The sequence below is a fragment of the Neolamprologus brichardi genome, chromosome 15 (genome assembly GCF_056152115.1).
Source record: "Neolamprologus brichardi isolate AB-2024 chromosome 15, ASM5615211v1, whole genome shotgun sequence".
In the NCBI taxonomy this organism is placed as follows: domain Eukaryota; kingdom Metazoa; phylum Chordata; class Actinopteri; order Cichliformes; family Cichlidae; genus Neolamprologus; species Neolamprologus brichardi.
Genome location: NC_142118.1, coordinates 25,535,767 through 25,560,133, shown reverse-complemented (window position 1 = coordinate 25,560,133; position 24,367 = coordinate 25,535,767). Strand labels below are relative to the sequence as shown.

Genomic DNA, 24,367 nt, shown 5'->3' with positions numbered 1-24,367 from the left:
CACCATCTTGATGTTACACCAACTGAACTTTGCCATCCTGCATTAACCCAGTGTGAGAATGAAGACACTCCATTTTGACATTTTTAAAGAGAAAAAACAAACTTTATTAAACTTCGTTTTAATGTGCATTTATATGATTAGATGTATTTGTTGAAATGGAGCAGGAGCAAGACCAACAAATAGAATAATATGGCTAAAGCAACTGTTGCAAATAGTATCCACCAGGTGAATGGATCCATTAATCGCTCAGATGTCCACCTACAAAGTTTATGGGAATAAGAAGATGTACATGTTACTGATTTTATTGTATCATTGTGGAAAATATCTGTATAAAACAAAGAAAAACTTTTTCATACCTGCAAAGTTGTCCTGTAGGATTCTCATCTTGTAAGCTCCGACCAATGCTTGCTTCATTGTCAGCATTTTGCATCGGCATTTCCACTGCATGAAGCACAAACATTTGTAGATCTAACACACTGGCACATACCTGACATTCAGAAAGTAGGAATAAGAAAAAAATAAACCAATTTCCAAAGATAAGATGCATACAGATGGAATTATCATTATTATCTTGGAAGGATTGGAAGGACTTGGAAGTAATTTCTATTCTATAAGTGGAAGATCTATCACTCATCTATCAGTAAAAAATTGGAAGAATTACTGATTTGAATTATAAAATTTTAAGATGTAGGGATCAAGATTTTTTAAAAAGCCAGAAGAATTAGTAATTTAGAGTTAAGGAATGGTGATTAGACTTCCCATTTATCAAATCACCCTTCTCAGGACTTCTACTCAAATCACTGTCGATTAGCAAATCAAATAATCCATTACTAAACTAACTTGAAATCAAGGATGATTTTTTTGTGAAATTAATGCGACAAACCTAATTAATGGCATTTGTATATCATCCTTGTAAGTGTACTGCAACTTTGATCTGGAATTACACCTTCTCAAATAAATTAATGAACTATTTAAATAAAGTGTTGTTTTAATCTACAGTTGAGAAATTGGATTTTTAATCTAAAATCCTTCAAGTAATGCGCAGGGCTATCAGTACAAAAAGAACATCAGCACAATGTTTAAATCATTAGTGATTTATATTCTTTAACGGGAAGAACTAGAGATTAATATCATAAAAATGAAAGCATTAGTGATTTTGATTGAACTTACCTTGAAGTAAATCTTTTCCAGTCTGCTGTATTCTTACCACACTCTGACATCACTGCCCCTCCCACCCAAACTCATGACTACAAAGACCTTTCAGCCAATCACATTATTAATTTTGCCTATATTACAAGGTACTAGTACTTGGAATTGAAGATAATTTGCTTGGAGTCTTTTCTGTAATTATAATAAATAACATTCAGTGAATCTGTTTTGTGAATCTTATTAGTGTACTGTAACTTTAATCTGGAATTACACCTTTTCAAAGAAATGAATAAACTTGTTTGTTTTTTTTAAGTGTTGTTTTAATCTACAGTTAAAATGGAGTTTTAATCTAAAGTGCTTCAAGTAGTCAGTAGGTATATAACAGAACTTTATAAGAAGGATTACATTACAATGCTGCTCCTCATGTTGTGATTCAGCTGCAAATCTTTGCATTATATTCTTTTTGAATACCATGAGTGTTGACTTTTCCCATCCTCCATCAGTGTGAGAAAGAAAACACAGGATTTTGCCATTGAACAACAAGAACTTTATTGAACTTTATCTGAACATTGTTGTATATGAACATATGTGTGCAGGTGCATGCATGCTTTTGTGTGTGTGTAGCTATGTTTGTGTGTCTTTATTGGCAGTCATTTTCCTTTCCCATCAGCAACACCGTTTGCCTGCAAAGACAAATGAAGAGAGGAGATTCTTAGTATTTGTTGCAGTAACTCATTTCATCTGGTATTTCACTTGTTGTTGGCTGTGTTACTCTGTTAACTTACATTCACTGGCACACCATCATTGTTGGACTGAGGCTCTTTAACGGCTTCAGAAATCTCCAACTTCCTAGTTTCATCCTGTGACTCCAGGTCATCTTTTTCCACCAGTGGTGGTTTATTGCTTTTCACAGGGTCCTCAGGAATTGGAGTCCTCCCTCTTCTATCCATTTTCCTCTTCTTGTAAGGAGCCCACTTTACTCAGGACTTGCAATACTGTGTTTAATGAGAAATTATTTTTAAAACTACATAAAATATAAACAAAAACATCAAATGCAGTTCAGATGTTTGGTGCACATAGCGTGGCATGTTTCCAAAGACACACTGCATACAGAGGACATCAGCACAATGTTGGAAGCATTAGTGATGTATATTACATAACTGGAATGTCGAGGGACAGGGATGAAAATTATGGAAGTTTAGCTATTTGTATTGTATCATTGGAAGGACTAAGGATTAGGATCATAACAAAAGGAAAGAATTAGTGGTTAGGATTGCACTTACCTTGAAACAAATCTTTGCCAGTCTGCTGTACTCTCACCACACACTGACGTTATTGCTCCTCCCCCCAAAGTTCATGACGAGGCAGATCCTTCAGCCAATCACACGGTCTAATTTACCAACATAGTTGATGGTGCCAGTACTTGGAATGGAAGATGACTCATTTGGAATCTTTTCTGCAATTAAAAATAAACTAAATATAATTAAATTAATATATTAACAGCTTTTAGGAATTGTTTTAGTGCAATGTTTAACTCTTTTGAAATCACAGCTTGTTAAAATGATCTTTGATTCTCAAAATTCTTTCTGGTAGATACGCCAATAAAATAGCTTCAAACAGACGTGTTTATGAACTCATTGGCAGCAGTACACTAACTAGTAAAAATTAACAACCGTGTGAACGTAACAGCTTAATATAATTTGTAGATAACAATTTATAGTTAAATTAATTTCTTATCTGGCTATTGGACATACAAAGTTATGTTGCAATGTAGGAAAAAACATATAAGAACAACAGAATAGTTGGTGCTGATGTCAGAGATAAACCAGGGTGAAAGGCATCGCCATCTGATCAGTGTGATGTGGCGATTAGGAGAAAGTAGGTGGAATGAACTACACTAAGTGTGACAGGAAAACAATGACAATTAAAATAGAAATAGAAAAGACAATACTACAAAGGAAATAGTGTTATAAATACAACACTTTGTATCTCTGATATGCAGACAGAATCCCAGCCAGTCACAGCACATGGCAGCCCCTCCATGAGCCTGGTAGTGCTGGAGATTTCTTCCTGTTAAAAGGAAGGTTTTCCTTGCCGCTGTCGCCATAGCTTTTGATCTTTTGTGTGAGTGTCTGTGTGTGTGTGTGTGTGTATGTGTGTGTGTGTGGTGGTCATGTTTGTATGTCTTGCCTAGCATTTATTTTTCTTTCCCATAATTAGAACGCCTTGGCTGCAAAGACAAATTTATGGTGGTGATTCTAAGTGTCTTTTGCAATCTTTTTTTTTTTTTTATTAATGATTTGTTGTGTTCTTGTGCTCCATGAATTTACAGTAGATGGAACATCATTGCTCTGAAACTGAGACCCCTGAAGAGCTGCATCAACCTCCCTGGTTCCAGCTTGATCCACTAACTCTGATTGGAGAACCTTCAAATAAATCCATCTTCTCCATCTTCTCCTAAAAGGTAACAACATGGACTCCTAATTCAAGCCTGTTTCCACTGCCACTCCTCCAAAATTTGCTGTTATACAACAACCGTTCAGCAAATAAGAACACTGAATTCTGCTGTCTTTTATAGGATACTGGATCTTGGAAAATAGGAATACCCATTAGGAATTTAATGTGTAACTAATACAACTAACTTAATAACAAGATTTGCACAGCTACCATTAGGAATCATTTTATTTGAAATTATACCTTGTAAAATAAATCAATAAGCTTTGACTCTGTACTATTAAATAAAATGTTGCACAAATGCCCTTTTTTTTCTTTTTAACTAATCTCACATAACTTTATTATTCCCCAAAAGGGCCATTTTTGTCTGCTCATTCACACAACCTATAAAAATTAATAATCATAAATATGAATCCAAATGACCCCTGTCAGCATTTAGTAGTCTAACAGCTAAAGATTAGTACAAATATATTACATTGCATTTTTTACTTCGTCTTGGGAACAACAATGAGCATCACATTTGGATTCACCTGTAGTTTTCTTTTCTTGTCTGCAGTTTGAACCACCATAAATCTTGATGTTAGACAACCTTTGACATCCCGCATTAACCCAGTGTGAGAATGAAGTCACACAATTTTGATATTTGTAAAGAAATAAACTTTATTGAACTTCCTTTTAATCTGCTTTTATTTTCTTAGATGTATTTGTTGGAATGGAGCAGGAGCAACACCACCACATACAATAAAATGGTTGCAGCTGCAACTGCAAGTAGTATCCACCAGGTCAATGGATCCGACAATCGCCCACATGTACACCTAAAACATTTATGAGGATAAGATGTTAGTGGATGTATTCTTTTATTGTGGTAAGTATCTCTGTGTAAAAAGACAAACCACTCTTGCCTGCAAAGTTCTCCTCTAGGATCCTCATCTTGTAGGCTCAGACCAATGCGTGCTTCATTGTCAGCATTTTGCAGTTGTATTTCCACTGCATGAAGCACAAATAAAAATCTCGGGAATACCATGTGGGACCACTAAATCTCAGGAATCAAACATATGTAGAACTAACACTTGTACATACCTGACATTGTTCTTCCTTCTTCTGCATGTGATGAAGCAAAGTTTCCAAAGATAAGACACATACAGAGGAAATAACCGTTACTATCTTGGAAGTGATTTTTATTCTATAAGTGGAAGACCTAGTATTAGAATGGAAAATTTGAAATCATTAGTGATTTATATTCTTTAACTGGAAGAACTAGAGATTAATATCATAAAAATGAAAGCATTAGTGATTTTGATTGAACTTACCTTGAAGCAAATCTTTTCCAGTCTGCTGTATTCTTACCACACTCTGACATCACTGCCCCTCCCACCCAAACTCATGACTACAAAGACCTTTCAGCCAATCACATTATTAATTTTGCCTATATTACAAGGTACTAGTACTTGGAATTGAAGATAATTTGCTTGGAGTCTTTTCTGTAATTATAATAAATAACATTCAGTGAATCTGTTTTGTGAATCTTATTAGTGTACTGTAACTTTAATCTGGAATTACACCTTTTCAAAGAAATGAATAAACTTGTTTTTTTTTTTTAAGTGTTGTTTTAATCTACAGTTAAAATGGAGTTTTAATCTAAAGTGCTTCAAGTAGTCAGTAGGTATATAACAGTACTTTATAAGAAGGATTACATTACAATGCTGCTCCTCATGTTGTGATTCAGCTGCAAATCTTTGCATTATATTCTTTTTGAATACCATGAGTGTTGACTTTTCCCATCCTCCATCAGTGTGAGAAAGAAAACACAGGATTTTGCCATTGAACAACAAGAACTTTATTGAACTTTATCTGAACATTGTTGTATATGAACATATGTGTGCAGGTGCATGCATGCTTGTGTGTGTGTAGCTATGTTTGTGTGTCTTTATTGGCAGTCATTTTCCTTTCCCATCAGCAACACCGTTTGCCTGCAAAGACAAATGAAGAGAGGAGATTCTTAGTATTTGTTGCAGTAACTCATTTCATCTGATATTTCACTTGTTGTTGGCTGTGTTACTCTGTTAACTTACATTCACTGGCACACCATCATTGCTGGACTGAGGCTCTTTAACGGCTTCAGAAATCTCCAACTTCCTAGTTTCATCCTGTGACTCCAGGTCATCTTTTTCCACCAGTGGTGGTTTATTGCTTTTCACAGGGTCCTCAGGAATTGGAGTCCTCCCTCTTCTATCCATTTTCTTCTTCTTGTAAGGAGCCCACTTGATTCAGGACTTGCAATACTGTGTTGAAAGAGAAATTATTTTTAAAACTACGTAAAATATAAACAAAAACATCAAATGCAGTTCAGATGTTTGGTGCACATAGCGTGGCATGTTTCCAAAGACACACTGCATACAGAGGACATCAGCACAATGTTGGAAGCATTAGTGATGTATATTACATAACTGGAATGTCCAGGGACAGGGATGAAAATTATGGAAGTTTAGCTATTTGTATTGTATCATTGGAAGGACTAAGGATTAGGATCATAACAAAAGGAAAGAATTAGTGGTTAGGATTGCACTTACCTTGAAACAAATCTTTGCCAGTCTGCTGTACTCTCACCACACACTGACGTTATTGCTCCTCCCCCCAAAGTTCATGACGAGGCAGATCCTTCAGCCAATCACACGGTCTAATTTACCAACATAGTTGATGGTGCCAGTACTTGGAATGGAAGATGACTCGTTTGGAATCTTTTCTGCAATTAAAAATAAACTAAATATAATTAAATTAATATATTAACAGCTTTTAGGAATTGTTTTAGTGCAATGTTTAACTCTTTTGAAATCACAGCTTGTTAAAATGATCTTTGATTCTCAAAATTCTTTCTGGTAGATACGCCAATAAAATAGCTTCAAACAGACGTGTTTATGAACTCATTGGCAGCAGTACACTAACTAGTAAAAATTAACAACCGTGTGAACGTAACAGCTTAATATAATTTGTAGATAACAATTTATAGTTAAATTAATTTCTTATCTGGCTATTGGACATACAAAGTTATGTTGCAATGTAGGAAAAAACATATAAGAACAACAGAATAGTTGGTGCTGATGTCAGAGATAAACCAGGGTGAAAGGCATCGCCATCTGATCAGTGTGATGTGGCGATTAGGAGAAAGTAGGTGGAATGAACTACACTAAGTGTGACAGGAAAACAATGACAATTAAAATAGAAATAGAAAAGACAATACTACAAAGGAAATAGTGTTATAAATACAACACTTTGTATCTCTGATATGCAGACAGAATCCCAGCCAGTCACAGCACATGGCAGCCCCTCCATGAGCCTGGTAGTGCTGGAGATTTCTTCCTGTTAAAAGGAAGGTTTTCCTTGCCGCTGTCGCCATAGCTTTTGATCTTTTGTGTGAGTGTCTGTGTGTGTGTGTGTGTGTATGTGTGTGTGTGTGGTGGTCATGTTTGTATGTCTTGCCTAGCATTTATTTTTCTTTCCCATAATTAGAACGCCTTGGCTGCAAAGACAAATTTATGGTGGTGATTCTAAGTGTCTTTTGCAATCTTTTTTTTTTTTTTATTAATGATTTGTTGTGTTCTTGTGCTCCATGAATTTACAGTAGATGGAACATCATTGCTCTGAAACTGAGACCCCTGAAGAGCTGCATCAACCTCCCTGGTTCCAGCTTGATCCACTAACTCTGATTGGAGAACCTTCAAATAAATCCATCTTCTCCATCTTCTCCTAAAAGGTAACAACATGGACTCCTAATTCAAGCCTGTTTCCACTGCCACTCCTCCAAAATTTGCTGTTATACAACAACCGTTCAGCAAATAAGAACACTGAATTCTGCTGTCTTTTATAGGATACTGGATCTTGGAAAATAGGAATACCCATTAGGAATTTAATGTGTAACTAATACAACTAACTTAATAACAAGATTTGCACAGCTACCATTAGGAATCATTTTATTTGAAATTATACCTTGTAAAATAAATCAATAAGCTTTGACTCTGTACTATTAAATAAAATGTTGCACAAATGCCCTTTTTTTTCTTTTTAACTAATCTCACATAACTTTATTATTCCCCAAAAGGGCCATTTTTGTCTGCTCATTCACACAACCTATAAAAATTAATAATCATAAATATGAATCCAAATGACCCCTGTCAGCATTTAGTAGTCTAACAGCTAAAGATTAGTACAAATATATTACATTGCATTTTTTACTTCGTCTTGGGAACAACAATGAGCATCACATTTGGATTCACCTGTAGTTTTCTTTTCTTGTCTGCAGTTTGAACCACCATAAATCTTGATGTTAGACAACCTTTGACATCCCGCATTAACCCAGTGTGAGAATGAAGTCACACAATTTTGATATTTGTAAAGAAATAAACTTTATTGAACTTCCTTTTAATCTGCTTTTATTTTCTTAGATGTATTTGTTGGAATGGAGCAGGAGCAACACCATCACACAGAATAAAATGGTTGCAGCAGAAAACGTTTATGAGGATAAGATGTTAGTGGATGTATTCTTTTATTGTGGTAAGTATCTCTGTGTAACAAAGACAAACTGCTCTTGCCTGCAAAGTTCTCCTATAGGATTCTCATCTTGTAGGCTCAGACCAATGCGGGCTTCATTGTCAGCATTTTACAGTTGTATTTCCACTGCATGAAGCACAAATGAAAATCTTAGGAATATCATTTGGGACCACTGAATCTCAGGAATCAAACATATGTAGAACTAACACTTGTTGTTCTTCCTTCTTCTGCATGTGATGAAGCAAAGTTTCCAAAGGTAAGACACATACAGAGGAAATAATCATTACTATCTTGGAAGAATTATTGATTTTTATTCTATAAGTGGAAGATCTAAAGATTAGGGTTGAAAAATGGGAAGAATGTTTGATTTGCATGTCTATATTGGAAGCCCTAGTGATTGGGATAAAAACAAAAAACAGAAGAATTAGTAATTAGGGTAGAAAGAATGCTGTCTGGACTCACCACTTAAAAAATCGTTCTTGTCTAGACTTTAGCTGACATCACTATCTACTGGCGAATCAGATTATCTATTTCTGCTGTTATAAGACACTGTAACTTAGAATTGAGGATTATTTCTAAGGAATTGTATGTGTCATTAAAGTAACTGTGTAATCAAATCTTCTAATTTGCATATCATCCTTTAGGAATCACATTAGTGTGAAATGTGACTCTTTTGGAAATCCACATTGTCAAAGACATAACATAATTTATTTTGAATAAAGTTCCGTGTTCTGTGTGATTAAAATGTGACATGCTGTCTAAAAGGCCTAAACTAATTAGTAAGTCTGCAATTACACTATATATACATGTGAGTACATTATAATTCTGGCCCATCACATTTTGACTCAGGTGCATTTTTCCCCCCCATCACATAGTGTTTAAATATCATAACTGTTCATACTGCCCAAAATTTGTCTACTTTCATCATCTATCACTCCAGTGTAAGAATGAAGACTACTTATTTTCACATTGTTAAAGAAATACACTTTATTGAACTTCCTTTTAATGTGCATTTATTTAATTAACTTCTTAAGCCCCAACACCCCTTGATACGTGGGCAAAAGGCAGGAGATCGGTTAGGCTTGGAGCTTAAGAGGTTAAAAGTAGTTGTTGTAGTGAAGCAGGAGCAAGATCACCACATAGAAAAAAAAAGTTGCTACAGCAATTGCAAGTAGTATCCACCAGGCCAATGGATCCATTGATCGCCCACATGTACACCTAAAACGTTTATGATTATAAGATGTTAGTGGATGTATTCTTTTATTGTGGTAAGTATATCTGTATAACAAAGACAAACTACTCTTGCCTGTAAGGTTCTCCTCTAGGATCCTCATCTTGTAGGCTCAGACCAATGCGTGCTTCATTGTCAGCACTTTGCAACCGTATTTTCACTGTGTGAAGTGCAAATGAAAATTTTTGGAATATCATTTTTGACGCAGAATTTTAGAAATCAGATATATAGAACTAACACTTGCACATACCTGACATTGTTCTTCCTTCTTCTGCCTCTGATGAAGACCAGTTTCCAAAGATAAACTGAACTGCACACAGAGCAAATAATCCTTTCTATCTTGGAAGAATTAGTGATTTTTATTCTACAAGTGGAAGATCTAAATATTAGAATGGAAAATTTGGAAGAATTATGGATTTGTATTCTAAAAATTTGAAGAACTAGAGATTAATATCATAAAAATGAAAGCATTAGTGATTTTGATTGAACTTACCTTGAAGCAAATCTTTTCCAGTCTGCTGTATTCTTACCACACTCTGACATCACTGCCCCTCCCACCCAAACTCATGACTACAAAGACCTTTCAGCCAATCACATTATTAATTTTGCCTATATTACAAGGTACTAGTACTTGGAATTGAAGATAATTTGCTTGGAGTCTTTTCTGTAATTATAATAAATAACATTCAGTGAATCTGTTTTGTGAATCTTATTAGTGTACTGTAACTTTAATCTGGAATTACACCTTTTCAAAGAAATGAATAAACTTGTTTTTTTTTAAGTGTTGTTTTAATCTACAGTTAAAATGGAGTTTTAATCTAAAGTGCTTCAAATAGTCAGTAGGTATATAACAGTATTTTATAAGAAGGATTACATTACAATGCTGCTCCTCATGTTGTGATTCAGATGCAAATCTTTGCATTATATTCTTTTTGAATACCATGAGTGTTGAGTCTCACCACAGTCTGATGTTATTGCTCCTCCCCCCAAAGTTCATGACGAATCAGATCCTTCAGCCAATCACACGATCTAATTTACCAACATAGTTGATGGTACCAGTACTTGGAATGGAAGATGACTCGTTTGGAATCTTTTCTGTAATTAAATTAAATTAAATTAAATTAAATTAATATCTTAACAGTTTTTAGGAATTTGGTTAGTGCAACAATTAACTCTTTTGAAATCACACCTAGTTAAAATGATCTTTGAATCTTGAAATTCTTGCTGGTAGATACTCCAATAAAATAGCTTCAAACTGACGTGTTTATGAACTCATTGGCAGCAGTACACAAGTACATCTAATAAAGAAAATAAGAATTTTAGGAATGTAACACAGTTTAATATAATTTGTAGATTACAACCTATAGTCTGACTAATTTCTTATCTGACTATTGGACATATAACAAAGTTATTTTACAATGCAGGAAAGCATGACAGGAAAAGAATGGATGCTGTGATGTCAGATATAAATCAAAGGGATAGACATCTCTATCTGATCAGTGTGATGTGGAGATTAGGACAAGGTATGTGGAATGAACCACATTAACAGTGATCGAAAAAAAGGAAATGTGAAATCAATAAATTGATCCCACACGTTTCCTGTTATCATTATCCAGTGGATCTAAGTGTCTTTTTGACTTGCTCATTTGCTTTTGAGTGAATGTTGTCTCTGTGGATACTTGGGTTTCCTCCAACAGTACAGAAGAGTTTCATGTTAGGCTTATTGGTGATTCCGAACCAGCCATGGATAGAAAATGGTTTGAATGAAAAAAATAAATAAAATAAAGTGCTGTCCAAATGTATGGTTAAAATCTGATGTGGTCGTGGCTTGCAGTACCACTGCAGGTGAGATGGACGCACCTCTATGATCTGCATCTACGATCTAGCCTCACCACCTTAAAAGCTGTACCGGGTCCTGTATCAAGGGATGTTGCGGAGATGTGGAATAAACCATGCTGAAAAGCTTGAAAATGTCACTGGGCCTGCAGTGGTTTGTTACAGTGGTGCCAAAACCCAGGATAGTGGGCACTGCAGACCCACAAGTGGGCTGGCAAGGGGCCGAGCACTGCCACTCCCCCAAAGTTTGCTGTTATACTCAAAACAATCTTTAGCCAATCAGAGAACTGAATTCTGATGTGTTTTATAGGGTACTGGACCTTGGAAAGTAGAAATACCCATTAGAAATTTTATGTGTAACTAATACAACTTAACTTAATTAACAGGATTTGCGCAGCTACCATTAGAAATATTTTTATTTGAAATTATACCTCGTAAAAGAAATCAATAAACTTTGATTCTGTAGTATTGATTAAAGTGCTGTACGAATGTTCACATAAACAATGGCTTTTTATCCGAGTTGCTATTATTAGTTGTTGTAGTATTTTATATTAATGTTCAGAATCAGATACATTGTTAATCCCAAAAAATTGCAAATTGCTCTGCTTATTCACACAACCTATTGTCAGAATTTAAAATTAATAATCAAGAATGTTAACCAATTGACCCCTGTGAGCATTAAGATTAGTTCTAATATACAAACTGCTTCCAATTTTACAGTAGGTCTAATGTCCATCACTGGTCATCAGGTCTCTAAATTCCCATTGTTCTTCTTCAGGATGTTATCCATATTGCAGAGCCATGAGCTTCTCCAAGATCTTATCCATATTGCGTTTAAAAAAACACAGTCTGAGTACTCACAGCCCTGCCCATCGTCTATCTTGTCAGCCAGCCTTGTGGGATTTTGAACAGCTGTAGCCGCTTCTTGTTCTTCTATAGCCCAGGTCCGAGCCAGCTCCAATCAGCCAGAACTCTGTTATCATGGTTCTGAATTGGTAGATGTCGTTCAATGTCCTCCATCGAGAATGAATTGAGCTGCTTTTTGGGAATGACCTCGAAGGGGACTGGAGGCAGCTCCCCAGCATGGTAGATTCAAATGTACTAATGAGACATGAAGAATTGAAAGAATTGAAAAAAGCAAACGGGAAGGTGGGGCACAAAATCAATAACGAACAGCTTGTACAAGTGGGAGGTCATATAGATAAGACCCAGAAGGGGTATGTTTGGAGGTGTGGTCCTGCTCCTGAAGTTCAGACAATGTATCTTGAATAAGTGGAAGATCTAAAGATTAGGGTGGAAAAATTGGAAGAATTGTTGATTGTATGGGAAAATTGGAAGCGCTAGTGATTGGGATGAAAAAAAGAAGAAGAATCAATAGTAATTAGGATAAATACAATTCTGACTGGACTCACCACTTAACAAATTGTTGTTCTCCAGACTTCAGCTGACATCACTCTGACATCACTATCTACCAGTAAATCAGATGATCGATTTATGCTATCTGTTATAAGACTCGGTAACTTTTAATTGAGGATGATTTGTGAGGAATTGCATGTGTCATTAAAGTAACTGTGTAATTCAATCTACTAATTTGCATATTATCCTTTAGGAACCACATTAGTGTTAAAAGTGACTCATTTGGAAATCCACATTGTGAAAGAAAAAACATAATTTGTACATAATCTGCTGACATCACCATTAACATCACTAACTTTTACCAAATCAGATGACTGATTCTGCTATGTATTATAGGATATTGTTCAGATATAATTTGTGAGGACTTCATCCTTTAGCAACCTTGCCTGAATAATATGTGAGTTATTTGGAATTACAGCTTGGAAATGAAATCCATGACTAATGATTGTAAAATATAACTGAAAAATCTTTATTATTGCATTTGGCATTTGTTGTCAACAACTTATATATATCAGCATTTGTCTGTTTTTAACGAGTTTTATTTTAAAAGTAAAAAATAAAAACAATAACTTACCTTAACAAAAAAGAAGACTCTCACATGAACAAGTGAGTAAAATCTAGAAAAAAAACCCTCAGAGCAACTGTGTAAAATAAGTAACCAAAACCTCACATGATAACAAAGTTTTACATATGTAGTAAGACAGAAGATCTGTCAGAAGATCAGAGTAAAATCAACAACAACCAAAAATCTTTTTCTTATCTTTTCCTCTGAGTCTTTGTATGACTTTTTGTCTTTTGTTGGTATCTTTAGGTGCCTCTTTAGTCTTGTGACTTCTGAGCATCTTTGGACTTAACAACTGTCTTGCAGTCAGGCTCTTTGGTCTTTTTCTTTCTTGCTTGTTGCCCTTTTGCTTTGTTTCTTTTCTTTCATCACACTTCGCCAAAGAGCTTTTCTTCATTAGAGACCTTTTCCTCTTCTTTGGGTGTGCCACTGGAGACTCATAGCTAGTCCCAGGGCCATCTTCTTTTACTCTAACTGTGTCTTTGTTTTCAGTTGTTCCTTCTGATCTCAAATCGTTTTTTTCTTTATCCATGGTCTCCATCTGTGGTCCCTGTTCCTTTATGTCTTTGTCCTCTGTTCTCAGTGCTTTGTCTTTATCTGTAGTCTCTGTCTGTGTTGTCATTTCTTCCTCTGTTGTTCCTTCTGATCTCAAATTGCATTTTCCCTCGGTTGTCGTCTTTGTCTGTGGTCCATGTTTATCTCTGCCTATGTCCTCTGTGCTCATTCCTTTTATTTTTTTTGTAGTTTTTCTCACTAGTCCACTGGAAACTTCTTGGTCTATGTCTGTTGTGTTCAACAAGGGACCATTTTCATCTTCAGCTTTGTCTTCTTCATTATCTGTAGTTACTGTTTGCATACTGCTTTCATTTTCACTCAAACTTTCTGGCCTCAAGGCTTCATTGTCTTCATCTATTGTCTCTGTCTGTGTTTGGTTCACACCCTCAGTTGTTTCCTTTGGTCTAACAACTTTTTGTATTTGTGTTTGGATTGCAATTCTTTCTAAGATAATTTTAGGAGATTCCCAACATTTAAACTTGTTTTTAAGAAATTGAGTACGACTATAGAAATGTCCTGTGTCCTTTGTGGCTTTTCCTTTTCCTTTAGCATTATCTTTACCTTTGGTGGTTCCCAATGTACCTGCTGCTGTAAGGTCAATGTGTTCACAGTTATCATCATAATCTTCACCTTCACTACTCTCTGTAGTCACCATCTCTGACATATCTTCATCACCTGTTGTGTCTTCTTGTACCCTCACTTTTGCTCTTGCCCTGCCACTCTGTTTATGTGGGTGTTTTCCAGATGTGTTTCCTGCTGCCGGGTCAATGATTTTCCTGACTTCATTGTTACTTTCATCTTTGCTGCTGTCTGTGTCAATGGTGTTTGCGTGCTGTTTGGTCTTCTTTTTCACAATTTCTTCTCTTGTGGCATTTTGACTAGACTTTCTTTTCTTCGGTCCAGCATATCTTCTCTGCAACACATCTTTATTGTCTTCTGAGGTTGTAGATTCCTCAGAGTCTCTGGTTCTATTGTTCACAGGAAGTGCCTTTGCAGCATTGTTGCGGCACTTGAAGGCTTCGTCAAAGTTTAAATCTGCCTCATAAAACCTTGCTGCAGTTGCATCAGAATGGCACATCATCCGGTGGACTTGTACCTTGCTTTGGGTTCCCAAGAATCTCCCACTCTACAAATGTAAACATTAAATAATGTTATTAATTGCACTAACATTTGAAATTTTCAAGATTTGCAGAGCTAAGGACAGAACCACAAAAAGAAGTACAACAGAAGACAATATAAAGAAAAAGAAATGTCCTTCCAACATTAAAACACTGGGAGTAGAACCAGGAAGGGTGACTGTTTTATATCATCCCTCTAAAAGGATAGGAAGGTAAAAACACTGAATCACCATAAAGTGGAAACTACTCACAAAAGTGCTGATGCTGCTCCTAATCATAGAGAAGGTTGGTTTTCCTGGGATACCAAACTTCCTCCATGCATCTTGAAATGATGTCAGCATCTTAGAATAAGGCCCTCCATTGGTGTTGGCAAAAATCAATTGTGATGATACACCAGGGTATCTGTGGCGGTGGTACACAAAGCGGTGAAACCATATGTATTCGTCTTTCGTTAGGGGAACAAGTGCATGGCCAAATGTTTCTTTGGTCTTGTGCTCTTTTACCTGTAAAAGAATCAGCAACTAAATTACATTGCACACAGTCATTGATGTCGCTGGTAAGAAAACATCTTTAATCAGGGAGAGAAATCATTTCTTAATGACTTTACTCTGATTATCCGCCAGCCATCACCATCCGCTTCAGCAGTGCCAACTTCGTCAACTGTCATATTTGATATGACGGCTCTTCTGTGTCCAGTTGTGCAGATGACAAATCCAGCCAGAAGACCATAGAACCAGTCTAGGTTCTCAGTTGTGGGATTTTTCTCAAGCTCGACTATTGAGTAACATAGAGGTTGCACGGTAAGACACAAGGGATAGTTGAGCATATCCCTTATATTGCTATATACTCCCCCTAATATAATCCTATATAAACATCACAAATGCTACTGTTTGTATATGTATTATATATTTGAACAAAAATCAAAAGTCCAACAACTGATTATAAATGAGCAGTCTGTTATAATTGAAAGCAAAAAGTTCTGTCATATATTTCTGTAAATCTGAGTTTCTGAACTATATATACATACAGATTACAGCTGGTAAGTAAATATTATAAAAGAATTCTCATTAACAGAGATATTATTGGGGTTATTAGAGTTGTCCTTATGGAGAAATGAACTAAACACTTACCAAGTGCTTCAGGGATGTGTGTGGTGGCCTTCTTGAGAAAATCAGTGATGTGGACAGGATCTACAAGCATTTCTAAAAGACACAGAATGTTTTTATGTTCCTGTAGCTCCAGTCATGCTCATTCATGCTGCACGCAATGATGTAAATATAAAACAGGTTGTAGTTTAGACTTAATTTTTTTCAAAAAATTATTTTTTAAGGAAGAAAAACTGGCAATCAGTGCTCACAGTATATGAAAATGAATTGGATTGCCATTTTGAACTTAAATCTTACTTTTCCAATCCAGAATACTAACCCTTTCAATTTATTTATCCTACTTCCTAAACTTTCCAAGTTTACCAAGCTTAGTACTGAATATAACACATTCATGTGAAAAAAAATAAAAACTATCAATATACTAAATTTTGATAGTCTCATTTCCTTGACCATTTTAGTCTTTGTGTTTTTTGACTGTATAGTTCATTTTATCATTAGGTATCTTTAATTTGATTATTAGTTTGCTTATTGTTTAGATATTTTATGTTTTTTCTTTCTGCATTTGTATGTTTAGTTATGTGTTCCCACTGGTTAGTTGCTGGTCACGTCTCCTGTTTTTGGTGACATTTTTCTTTTGTTTAGTTTAACTTTTACCCCTGCTTAATTTTTTTTCTACATCTGTGGTAGATTCTCTCAGCTATCTTTACTTCCTTCTTACTTTGGAATAAGTAGCTTTGGTGTGCCACTGTTTCCTTGTGGTGACAAACTGTTTTGCTGCCTGCCTGTTTGTGCTACTCTACATTTCCTAGTTTCTGTTTACTTTCTATTTTGTACAATGTATACCCTTGCAGTGTACAAAATATGTACTTAAATACAATTTAACTTATATTATAACATTTTGAGTACTCCTTCCTCACTACATCACAGTAATGACATTATGACATTTATAAATAATGTATTTATTACACATGCTAGGTAAAGACAGTGATGAATAAGTAGTAAAGTTGGATCTTACGTGATTTTTTGATCCGGATGGCTTGCCTGTGGGTTTGTAACTCCCTTCTGCTCTTCTTCATCTCCAACTGAAGTGCAAATAAAGTCCCCTTTAAAGCCTTACGGGAGGCTCTGACCTCTGGCAGTTGTGCATCAATTAGAAATTTCAAGAACGCCCTCACATTTCCAATCCGAATCCTTTTGGTTGTCACGGCATGTTTATTCAGATAAGTTGTCCATCTAAAAAAGGCACAAACAAACACAAATCAGTAATCACTTTAGTATTATTGAGATTACTGGACTAAAATATCACAGAAATTTGTAAAAATGTACTCAGTCAGTCTTTCTCTGTTGTCCATAAATGCAAACGTCATTGCAGGGACTTGATTGTGAGACATGAAATATGCCCAGGCACGGACATATTGGACCCGTTGTTTGGCATTTTCAACGTCTTTTGTACTTGTTCCACAAATGTGCTGAAACCAAGCATTCAGGACTTTCTCTGTTTAAAATAAAGTGTAGTAACAACATAGCAATTAGAAGTGTCATGACAAACTGATGAGGTACAGAAAACATTCTTCTAATTCAAGTGGTTGACAATGATATCTGGAAGATATTGCTAATTAGTAGTATCTGTTTAATTAGCGGGATGTGACTTCCTAAATAGAACAACCAGATATACAAATTCACATTACACTACACAAGAAACAATATTATTGCCGAAGAATTCATACCAAATTTAGGAAGCCGGGCTGTTGGGTCACGTTTACTTCTTTCAGATTTCTGGTGCTTTGGGGGGCTGAGAGGTTTGAAGCCAAGTTTATCCTTAGTGGCTTTCAGACTTTTCAGATTCCTTTTCAGGAGTTGAAGTAACAAATCCAGTTCTCTGCACTTTTTGCAATTCTGATGTTGGACTTGAGCATCATCTGATTGATTGACAGGGGAATGGACTGAGCTGTCTTCTCTAATCTCTGCAGATTCTTCACTGCTATCACTGTTATCACTTCGCTCCTCTTGATCACTGCTTTCAGTCAGCTGCTCTATGTCCAGTGAGGTCACCATTGGAGGCTGTGGATTTGAACGTCTGAGAGCTTTGAGGGCTTTCAGATTAGCCAATCGTTTCGCTGTCCTCATTACTTTCTTCTGATCTGATTTCTGAAAGGGTATAAACAATAGAACAGCAATGTTTGAGAAAGTTAGTGAAACATGTCACATAAGAATGCATTCTAATTTAACAACAAAATGTAAGCTATACAAAACACTAACCTCAATCTCACAGTGGACATTTTCCAAGTGCTTGTCCAGTCTTATACGGCTTTTAGCTTTACATACTGGACAGTCCAGCCTGCCCCTGTAACTGCATATCACATCCAGTTTGACAAATGTAACTACAACTACCACTTTAAATTGTTGCATTTTTTGTCATATACTGTATGACAGTGACTTACACTGTAGAGCAGTAATTTAGCAGTAAATGAAATTCTTCTTTGTTTACAACATGGTGGTATTTTTTTAAATGCTGCCCAACTGCAACATATGGAATCAAGCATATTGGGCATTCTGTCATCTGACGTGGCATTTTTCCTGTAGAGAAGAATACACATCAGAACAGCTGAATTATTTGTTGAATTATTTATAATTATTTGCCCGCAAATCTTCAAATTTGCGGGCAAATAAGAAGTCAAGTACACTTCTCAGTACTTGACCAAATATTAAAGAAATTAAAAGAAAACCTTGACATAATAAAAAGTCTACCACTTTAATAGGGGGATTAAAATAATTTGAAAGTCTTTAGTAAGTGTTTTTAAAGTTTTGATCAGGTATTATGTTTCTAAAGTTAGTATTTCCGCTAAAACAGTATTTCTGCAAAATCATAGTATTTCTGCTATGTTATAGGAATTGTACCCAATTATGGTATTTGTGCCAAAGCATAGTATTCTGCTATATTCTAGTATTTGTGCTAAATCTTAGTATTTCTGCTATGTTATAGTATTTCTGCCAAATCATAGTATTTGTGCCAAAGCATAGTAATGTAACATAGCAGAAATACTATGCCTTGGCACAAATACTATGAGTTTCTCAGAAATACTATGAAGTAGCAGAAATAGTATGATATGTATTCATATCATGATATGTATACTAGTATGTATGTATACTTATAAATTCATAATATAATTACAAACTAATTAAAAAAATTAGTTTTACTGGGGAAATGTGTTGTTTAAAATTTTAGTGTTATGTATTTAATTCTTGGAACAGTTATTACTTTGGATACAAGACTTTGAAGAATTAGGGAATCATATTTAAGGATTGGAAGAATTGGAAATTTGGAAGGATGAATAATTGATTGAAATTTGACTTATTTTGAAACAAATTTCCAAAAATGCATTCAGTTGGATTAATCACTGGAGAGCCCTTCAGCAAGAAGAACTGTTGAAAAAAGATGTTAGTGTTGTTAAAGAATTTAAAGGGTCAATGTCTCTATGCGCTGATTTCTGTATGTGTACTTATTTACTGTAGGGTGTTTGTTCCTTTTTAATTTGACAAAAATAATCTGCCTGGCAGGCAGCCAAAGCCTAGAAAACATTTTTCAATCAAAATGATATGCAGATAGTACGATTAAAATAAATTCAAGAAATGCTCACAGACAATTACATAGATCTTAATGTGTGGTGGTACAAGGTATAAAAGTATGAACAAAAATAAAATAAAAAACATTTTGTTACTCACTTGTCTCTTGACTGTGACAATATTTTACTGTTCACTGAGGAATTATGAAAGGAAACCTAGAAAAATGAAATACAAATAATAGAAAACACGGAAATTTACATTTTTTAAACATTAGTTATTTACATTTAATAGTTGAAATTATAGTATAGTATATAGTATATACTATATATAGTATATAATTATAGTATAGTATAGTAAATGTTACAAAAGACATTAGGAATTGGGATCTTACAGTTGGAAGGAATTAGTGAATTTTATCGCAACTTACCTCTATGTAATTCCACAATCTTCAACTGACAGCACTAACAGCTCTGCACATAACCTATGGGGAGCTTAGCTTTCAGATTGTCAAACCTATCACGCCGTCTGCTTTTATCATGTGATTTCTTACCAATAGCGTATATCTGAACTTGGAATGGAGGATGATTCGTTTGGAATTTTAAATGTAATTAATGTAATTGACATGACAAACATCATTTGCATATCCTTCTTTGGGAATGTTCTTAGTGCGAAGTATCCCTCATTTGGATTAATAACTTATATGATAAAACAAGGTTCAACTTCAAACCTAGAATTTCTTTTTACCATTTATCGCTTATGTAAATTGGCAAAGAATAAATAAATAAAATTCTTCTTCCACCCGTAAGGGCTGTCTATTCTTTGCATATATATATATATATATATATATATATATATATATATATATATATATATATATATATATACACACACACATATATATGCAAAGGATAGACCGCCCACAGGGGCGAGTGGGGATTTTATATATATATATAAAATCCCCACTCGCCCCTGTGGGTGGTCAATCCTTCAAGCTCGGGTCCTCTACCAGAGACCTGGGAGCTTGAGTATCTTAGCTGTTCCTAGGACTGCGCTCTTCTGGACAGAGATCTCCGATGTTGTTCCCGGGATCTGCTTGAGCCACTCGCCTAGCTTGGGAGTCACCACACCTAGTGCTCCAATTACCACTGGGACCACCGTCACCTTCACCCTCCACATCTTCTCGAGCTCTTCTCTGAGCCCTTGGTATTTCTCCAGCTTCTCATGTTCCTTCTTCCTGATGTTGCTGTCATTCGGAACCACTACATCGATCACTACGGCCGTCTTCTCATGTTTGTCTACCACCACTATGTCCGGTTGGTTAGCCACCACCATTTTGTCCGTCTGTATCTGGAAGTCCCACAGGATCTTAGCTCGGTCATTCTCCACCACCCTTGGGGGCGTCTCCCATTTTGACCTCGGGACTTCCAGGTTATACTCGGCCCAGATGTTCCTGCACACTATGCCGCCCACTTGGTTATGGCATTCCATGTATGCCTTGCCTGCCATCTTGCACCCTGCTGTTATGTGCTGGATTGTCTCAGGGGCATCTTTACACAGCCTGCACCTGGGGTCTTGCATGTTGTGATAGACCCCAGCCTCTATAGATCTTGTGCTCAGTGCTTGTTCCTGTGCTGCCATATTTACAGTGCTCCACCCCTCGGATAGAAACAGGGATCTCAAGTTTCCTGGTCTTCAGTCAATTCTTTGGTCTTTGTTACACTGAACGGCAGAAACATCTGCCGTTCAGTGTGACAAAAGAGTGCACCACAGCCCGGCACTCCATCTCGTCACCCTCAATAATGCATTCAACCATCTTCAGAAGATGTCAGGTCTTAGTGCAGTGATTGAAGTTTGAGGTGTAGAGAGTGAAGAGGAAAGGGGAGAGGACGGTCCCTTGTGATGCCCCTGTGTTGCATTCATTGTGGTCGCTCTGTCAGGTAATCAACAATCCAGGACCATCAGTGGATCGACTAGGTCAAGCTGATTTAGGCAAATAATGGCTTGTGTTGTGGCTAAGACTAAATAAAGTAGATAAAATTATATACAGAGTCTTTGTAGTCCTACTATTCAGTGGTTTATGTAATTTTGTGAAAGAAATGTATGTTACCTTGTAATGGATTCAGTTTGTATAATGATTACAGAGCTCTTCAGCAAAGAACAACTGTTTGAAAAAGATGCTGTTGGTTGTTAAGGCAGTTAAAGGGTCAATGTCTCTGTGTGTTGATTTGTGTATGTGTATGTGCACGTTTAGGACTAAGTTCCTATTTAGTTTGACACTAATAATCACGGTGGCACGGTAGTTAGCACTGTTGCTGCACAGCAAGAATGTCCTGAGTTCAATTCCACCATCAGGTTGGGGTCTTTCTGTGTAGAGTTTGCATGTTTTCCCCGTGTTTGCATGGGTTCTCTCTCTGGTTACTCCGGCTTCCTCCCACAGTCCGAAAACATGCAGTTAGTGGGGATAGGTTAATTGGTCAATCTAAATTGCCCATAGGTGTGAATCTGTGAGTGAATGTGAGTGGGAATGGTTGTCTGTGTCTCTATGTGTTAGCCCTGCGACAGACTGGTGACCTGTCCAGAGTGTACCCCGCCTCTCCCCCTATGACTGCTGGGACAGGCTCCAGCACCCCCCGCGACCCTGGAAAGGATAAGCGGAAGCGAATGGATGGATGGTCTAATAATCTGTCTGGCACCCTGACGAAGCCTAAAAAACATTTTTCACTCAAAATGAACTGAAGAAAGTACAATTAAAATAAATTAAATAAGTGCTCACAGAGAATTATACAGGTTTTAATATGTGGTGCTAACAAGATATAAAAGTATGAACAAAAATAAAAAAACAAAACTCATCTCGGTGCCAAAGAAATCCTCTCTATCCTGCACAAATGACTATCGTCCCATCGCCCTGACCACTGTCATCATGAAGTGCTTTGAGAGACTTGTCATGGCACACGTGAAGAGCAACCTCCCCTGCTCACTTGACCCGCTGCAGTTTGCATACCGGCCAGACAGGTCAACCGAGGTTGCTATTTCCACTGCTTTCCACCTGTCCATTTTCCACCTGGACAAGAAAAATGCTTATGTCAGAATGTTCTTTAGTAGACTTTAACTCAGCATTCAACGATATATCCCCCCGAAAACTGTTTGACAAACTCAGCAAGTTGGGACTGAAAACCTCGCTCCAGAACTGGATATTAGACTTCCTGCCAGAGAGCCCTCAGTCCATCCGAATCAGCGACAACATCTCCAGCACCATCAGGCACAGGAGCTCCTCAGGGCTGCGTTCTTAGCCCTCTTTTGTTCACCCTTCTGACACATGACTCCACCACCCTACATAGCTCTAACCACATCATCAAGTTCACTGACGACACAACCGTGGTTGGACTCATCAGCAGCAATGATGAGTCAGCGTACAGAGATGAGGTTCAGCAGTTGACGTTCTGGTGCAGTGAAAACAATCTGTCACCCAGGATCGTTGTCTTCAGGAAGACTCGCTCCACTCACACACCACTCAGCACCCACGGTTCCATAGTAGAGGAAGAGTTCAAACACGCTCTGCTCGTTCGCTCCTTTCACATTTGTCTTCAGCACTCTCGCCCACTCCACGACACACTGCCAGGGAAACTGATCCAGCAATAAGGACAGGTCCAGGAGTCTATGCACAGGAGAACTCCGGTTAGAAAAAACTAAGAAATCACACAAAAAACTGAGATTATCAGAGCTGTATTGACGAGGATAACTCAACGATCCAGCGAAGATGTCTTCTGAGCACTCAGCTAAAATAGCAGCCCAGGAGTACAGGTAATCAGGCAGATCCACAGCGGCCCTTTGGTGGCCCAGAGGTGCCAGAGGTGGCCCACACATTGGCCAGCACAAGGCAAGTTTCAGACACACTGGTGGTCCTGTGCTAGCCCATGTGTGGATTACCCGGCATCTGAACCGAGGACAGTGCTGGACAATGCCAGCCACTCCATGACGTGCTGGTCACAGGAGTACGCTCAGTGAGAGGCTGATATTATCCATAATGCATAACTGAACGACACAGGAAATCATTCCTGCCGGTGGATATCTCTGCGCTACTTCTCCAACTAAAGCAAGGTACACACTGCAATAGTTATACATCCTTATTATCTGCACCTTCTCTAAACAGAAAGGAAAATTTTACACTTTTACATTACCTCAATATCAACCTTATATATTTAATTTGTGCAATATCCTGGGGTATTAAAAATTTGAACTATTTATATCTATTAGACCTATTTTGTTAGATTTTGTAGCCTCATAATATACTGTATTATTTAATGTAGTTTGTCAATTACTGCTCTTATTGTCTTGGAGCAATTGTGAACATAAATTCCTTAGGGATGAATAAAGTATTATTGTCATTCTAATCATATTTTGATTCACCTATAATTTTCTTCCAAGATACTCAGTTTGAATCCCATCATAATGAAGACACAGCCCAATAACACTGTTAAAGAAAAAAAAAAAACGTTATTAAACTTCATTTTAATTGTGTGTGTGTGTTTACTTGTAATTATATGCATTTCTTGAAATGGAGCAGGAGCAAGACCACCACAAAGACTAAAGCGATTGCAGCAGCAGTGATGAGAATCATACACCAGGTCCATTTTATATATTATGGAAAAAATGGTGGATTAAGAAGAGAAAACACTGCACTATCCTGTAGAATACTCATCTTGTGGGCTCTGAAGCTGACCAAAGATTGCTTCATTTTGAGCAACACTCTGCAGCTGTATTTCTACTGCATGAAGAACAAATGACATTTTAGTTCAGACCACTGAATCTGAGATATCAAACAGATGTTGAT

General features: G+C 36.7%; 1 protein-coding gene and 1 pseudogene across 1 annotated transcript; both read right to left on the bottom strand.

The window, feature by feature from the left end:
• LOC102782143 (NACHT, LRR and PYD domains-containing protein 3-like) overlaps positions 1–24,367 on the bottom strand; it is a 305,914-nt pseudogene that overhangs the window by 146,866 nt on the left and 134,681 nt on the right.
• LOC148098524 (uncharacterized) lies at positions 13,363–23,510 on the bottom strand. Its single transcript, XM_087852433.1, has 14 exons — positions 23,464–23,510; positions 23,003–23,191; positions 22,515–22,597; positions 19,696–19,722; positions 18,414–18,549; positions 18,232–18,322; positions 17,700–18,120; positions 17,299–17,467; positions 16,988–17,205; positions 15,997–16,068; positions 15,474–15,640; positions 15,118–15,369; positions 13,848–14,874; positions 13,363–13,706 (listed from the first exon to the last, which is right to left on the bottom strand). Exons 1-14 carry the CDS (start codon positions 23,508–23,510, stop codon positions 13,363–13,365), a joined length of 3,243 nt encoding a protein of 1,080 aa, XP_087708559.1.

Bases quoted from the DNA above. Each gene is read 5' to 3' on its own strand.
- LOC148098524 (XM_087852433.1), bottom strand. From the start codon at position 23,510: ATGGAGTGGCTGGCATTGTCCAGCACTGTCCTCGGTTCAGATGCCGG. The intron at 19,723-22,514 runs GTGAGCAGGGGA...CTCAGTGAACAG, and splicing joins TGCAAACTGCAGCGGGTCAA to TAAAATATTGTCACAGTCAA. The intron at 18,121-18,231 runs GTTAGTGTTTTG...ATACCCTTTCAG, and splicing joins ATGTCCACTGTGAGATTGAG to AAATCAGATCAGAAGAAAGT.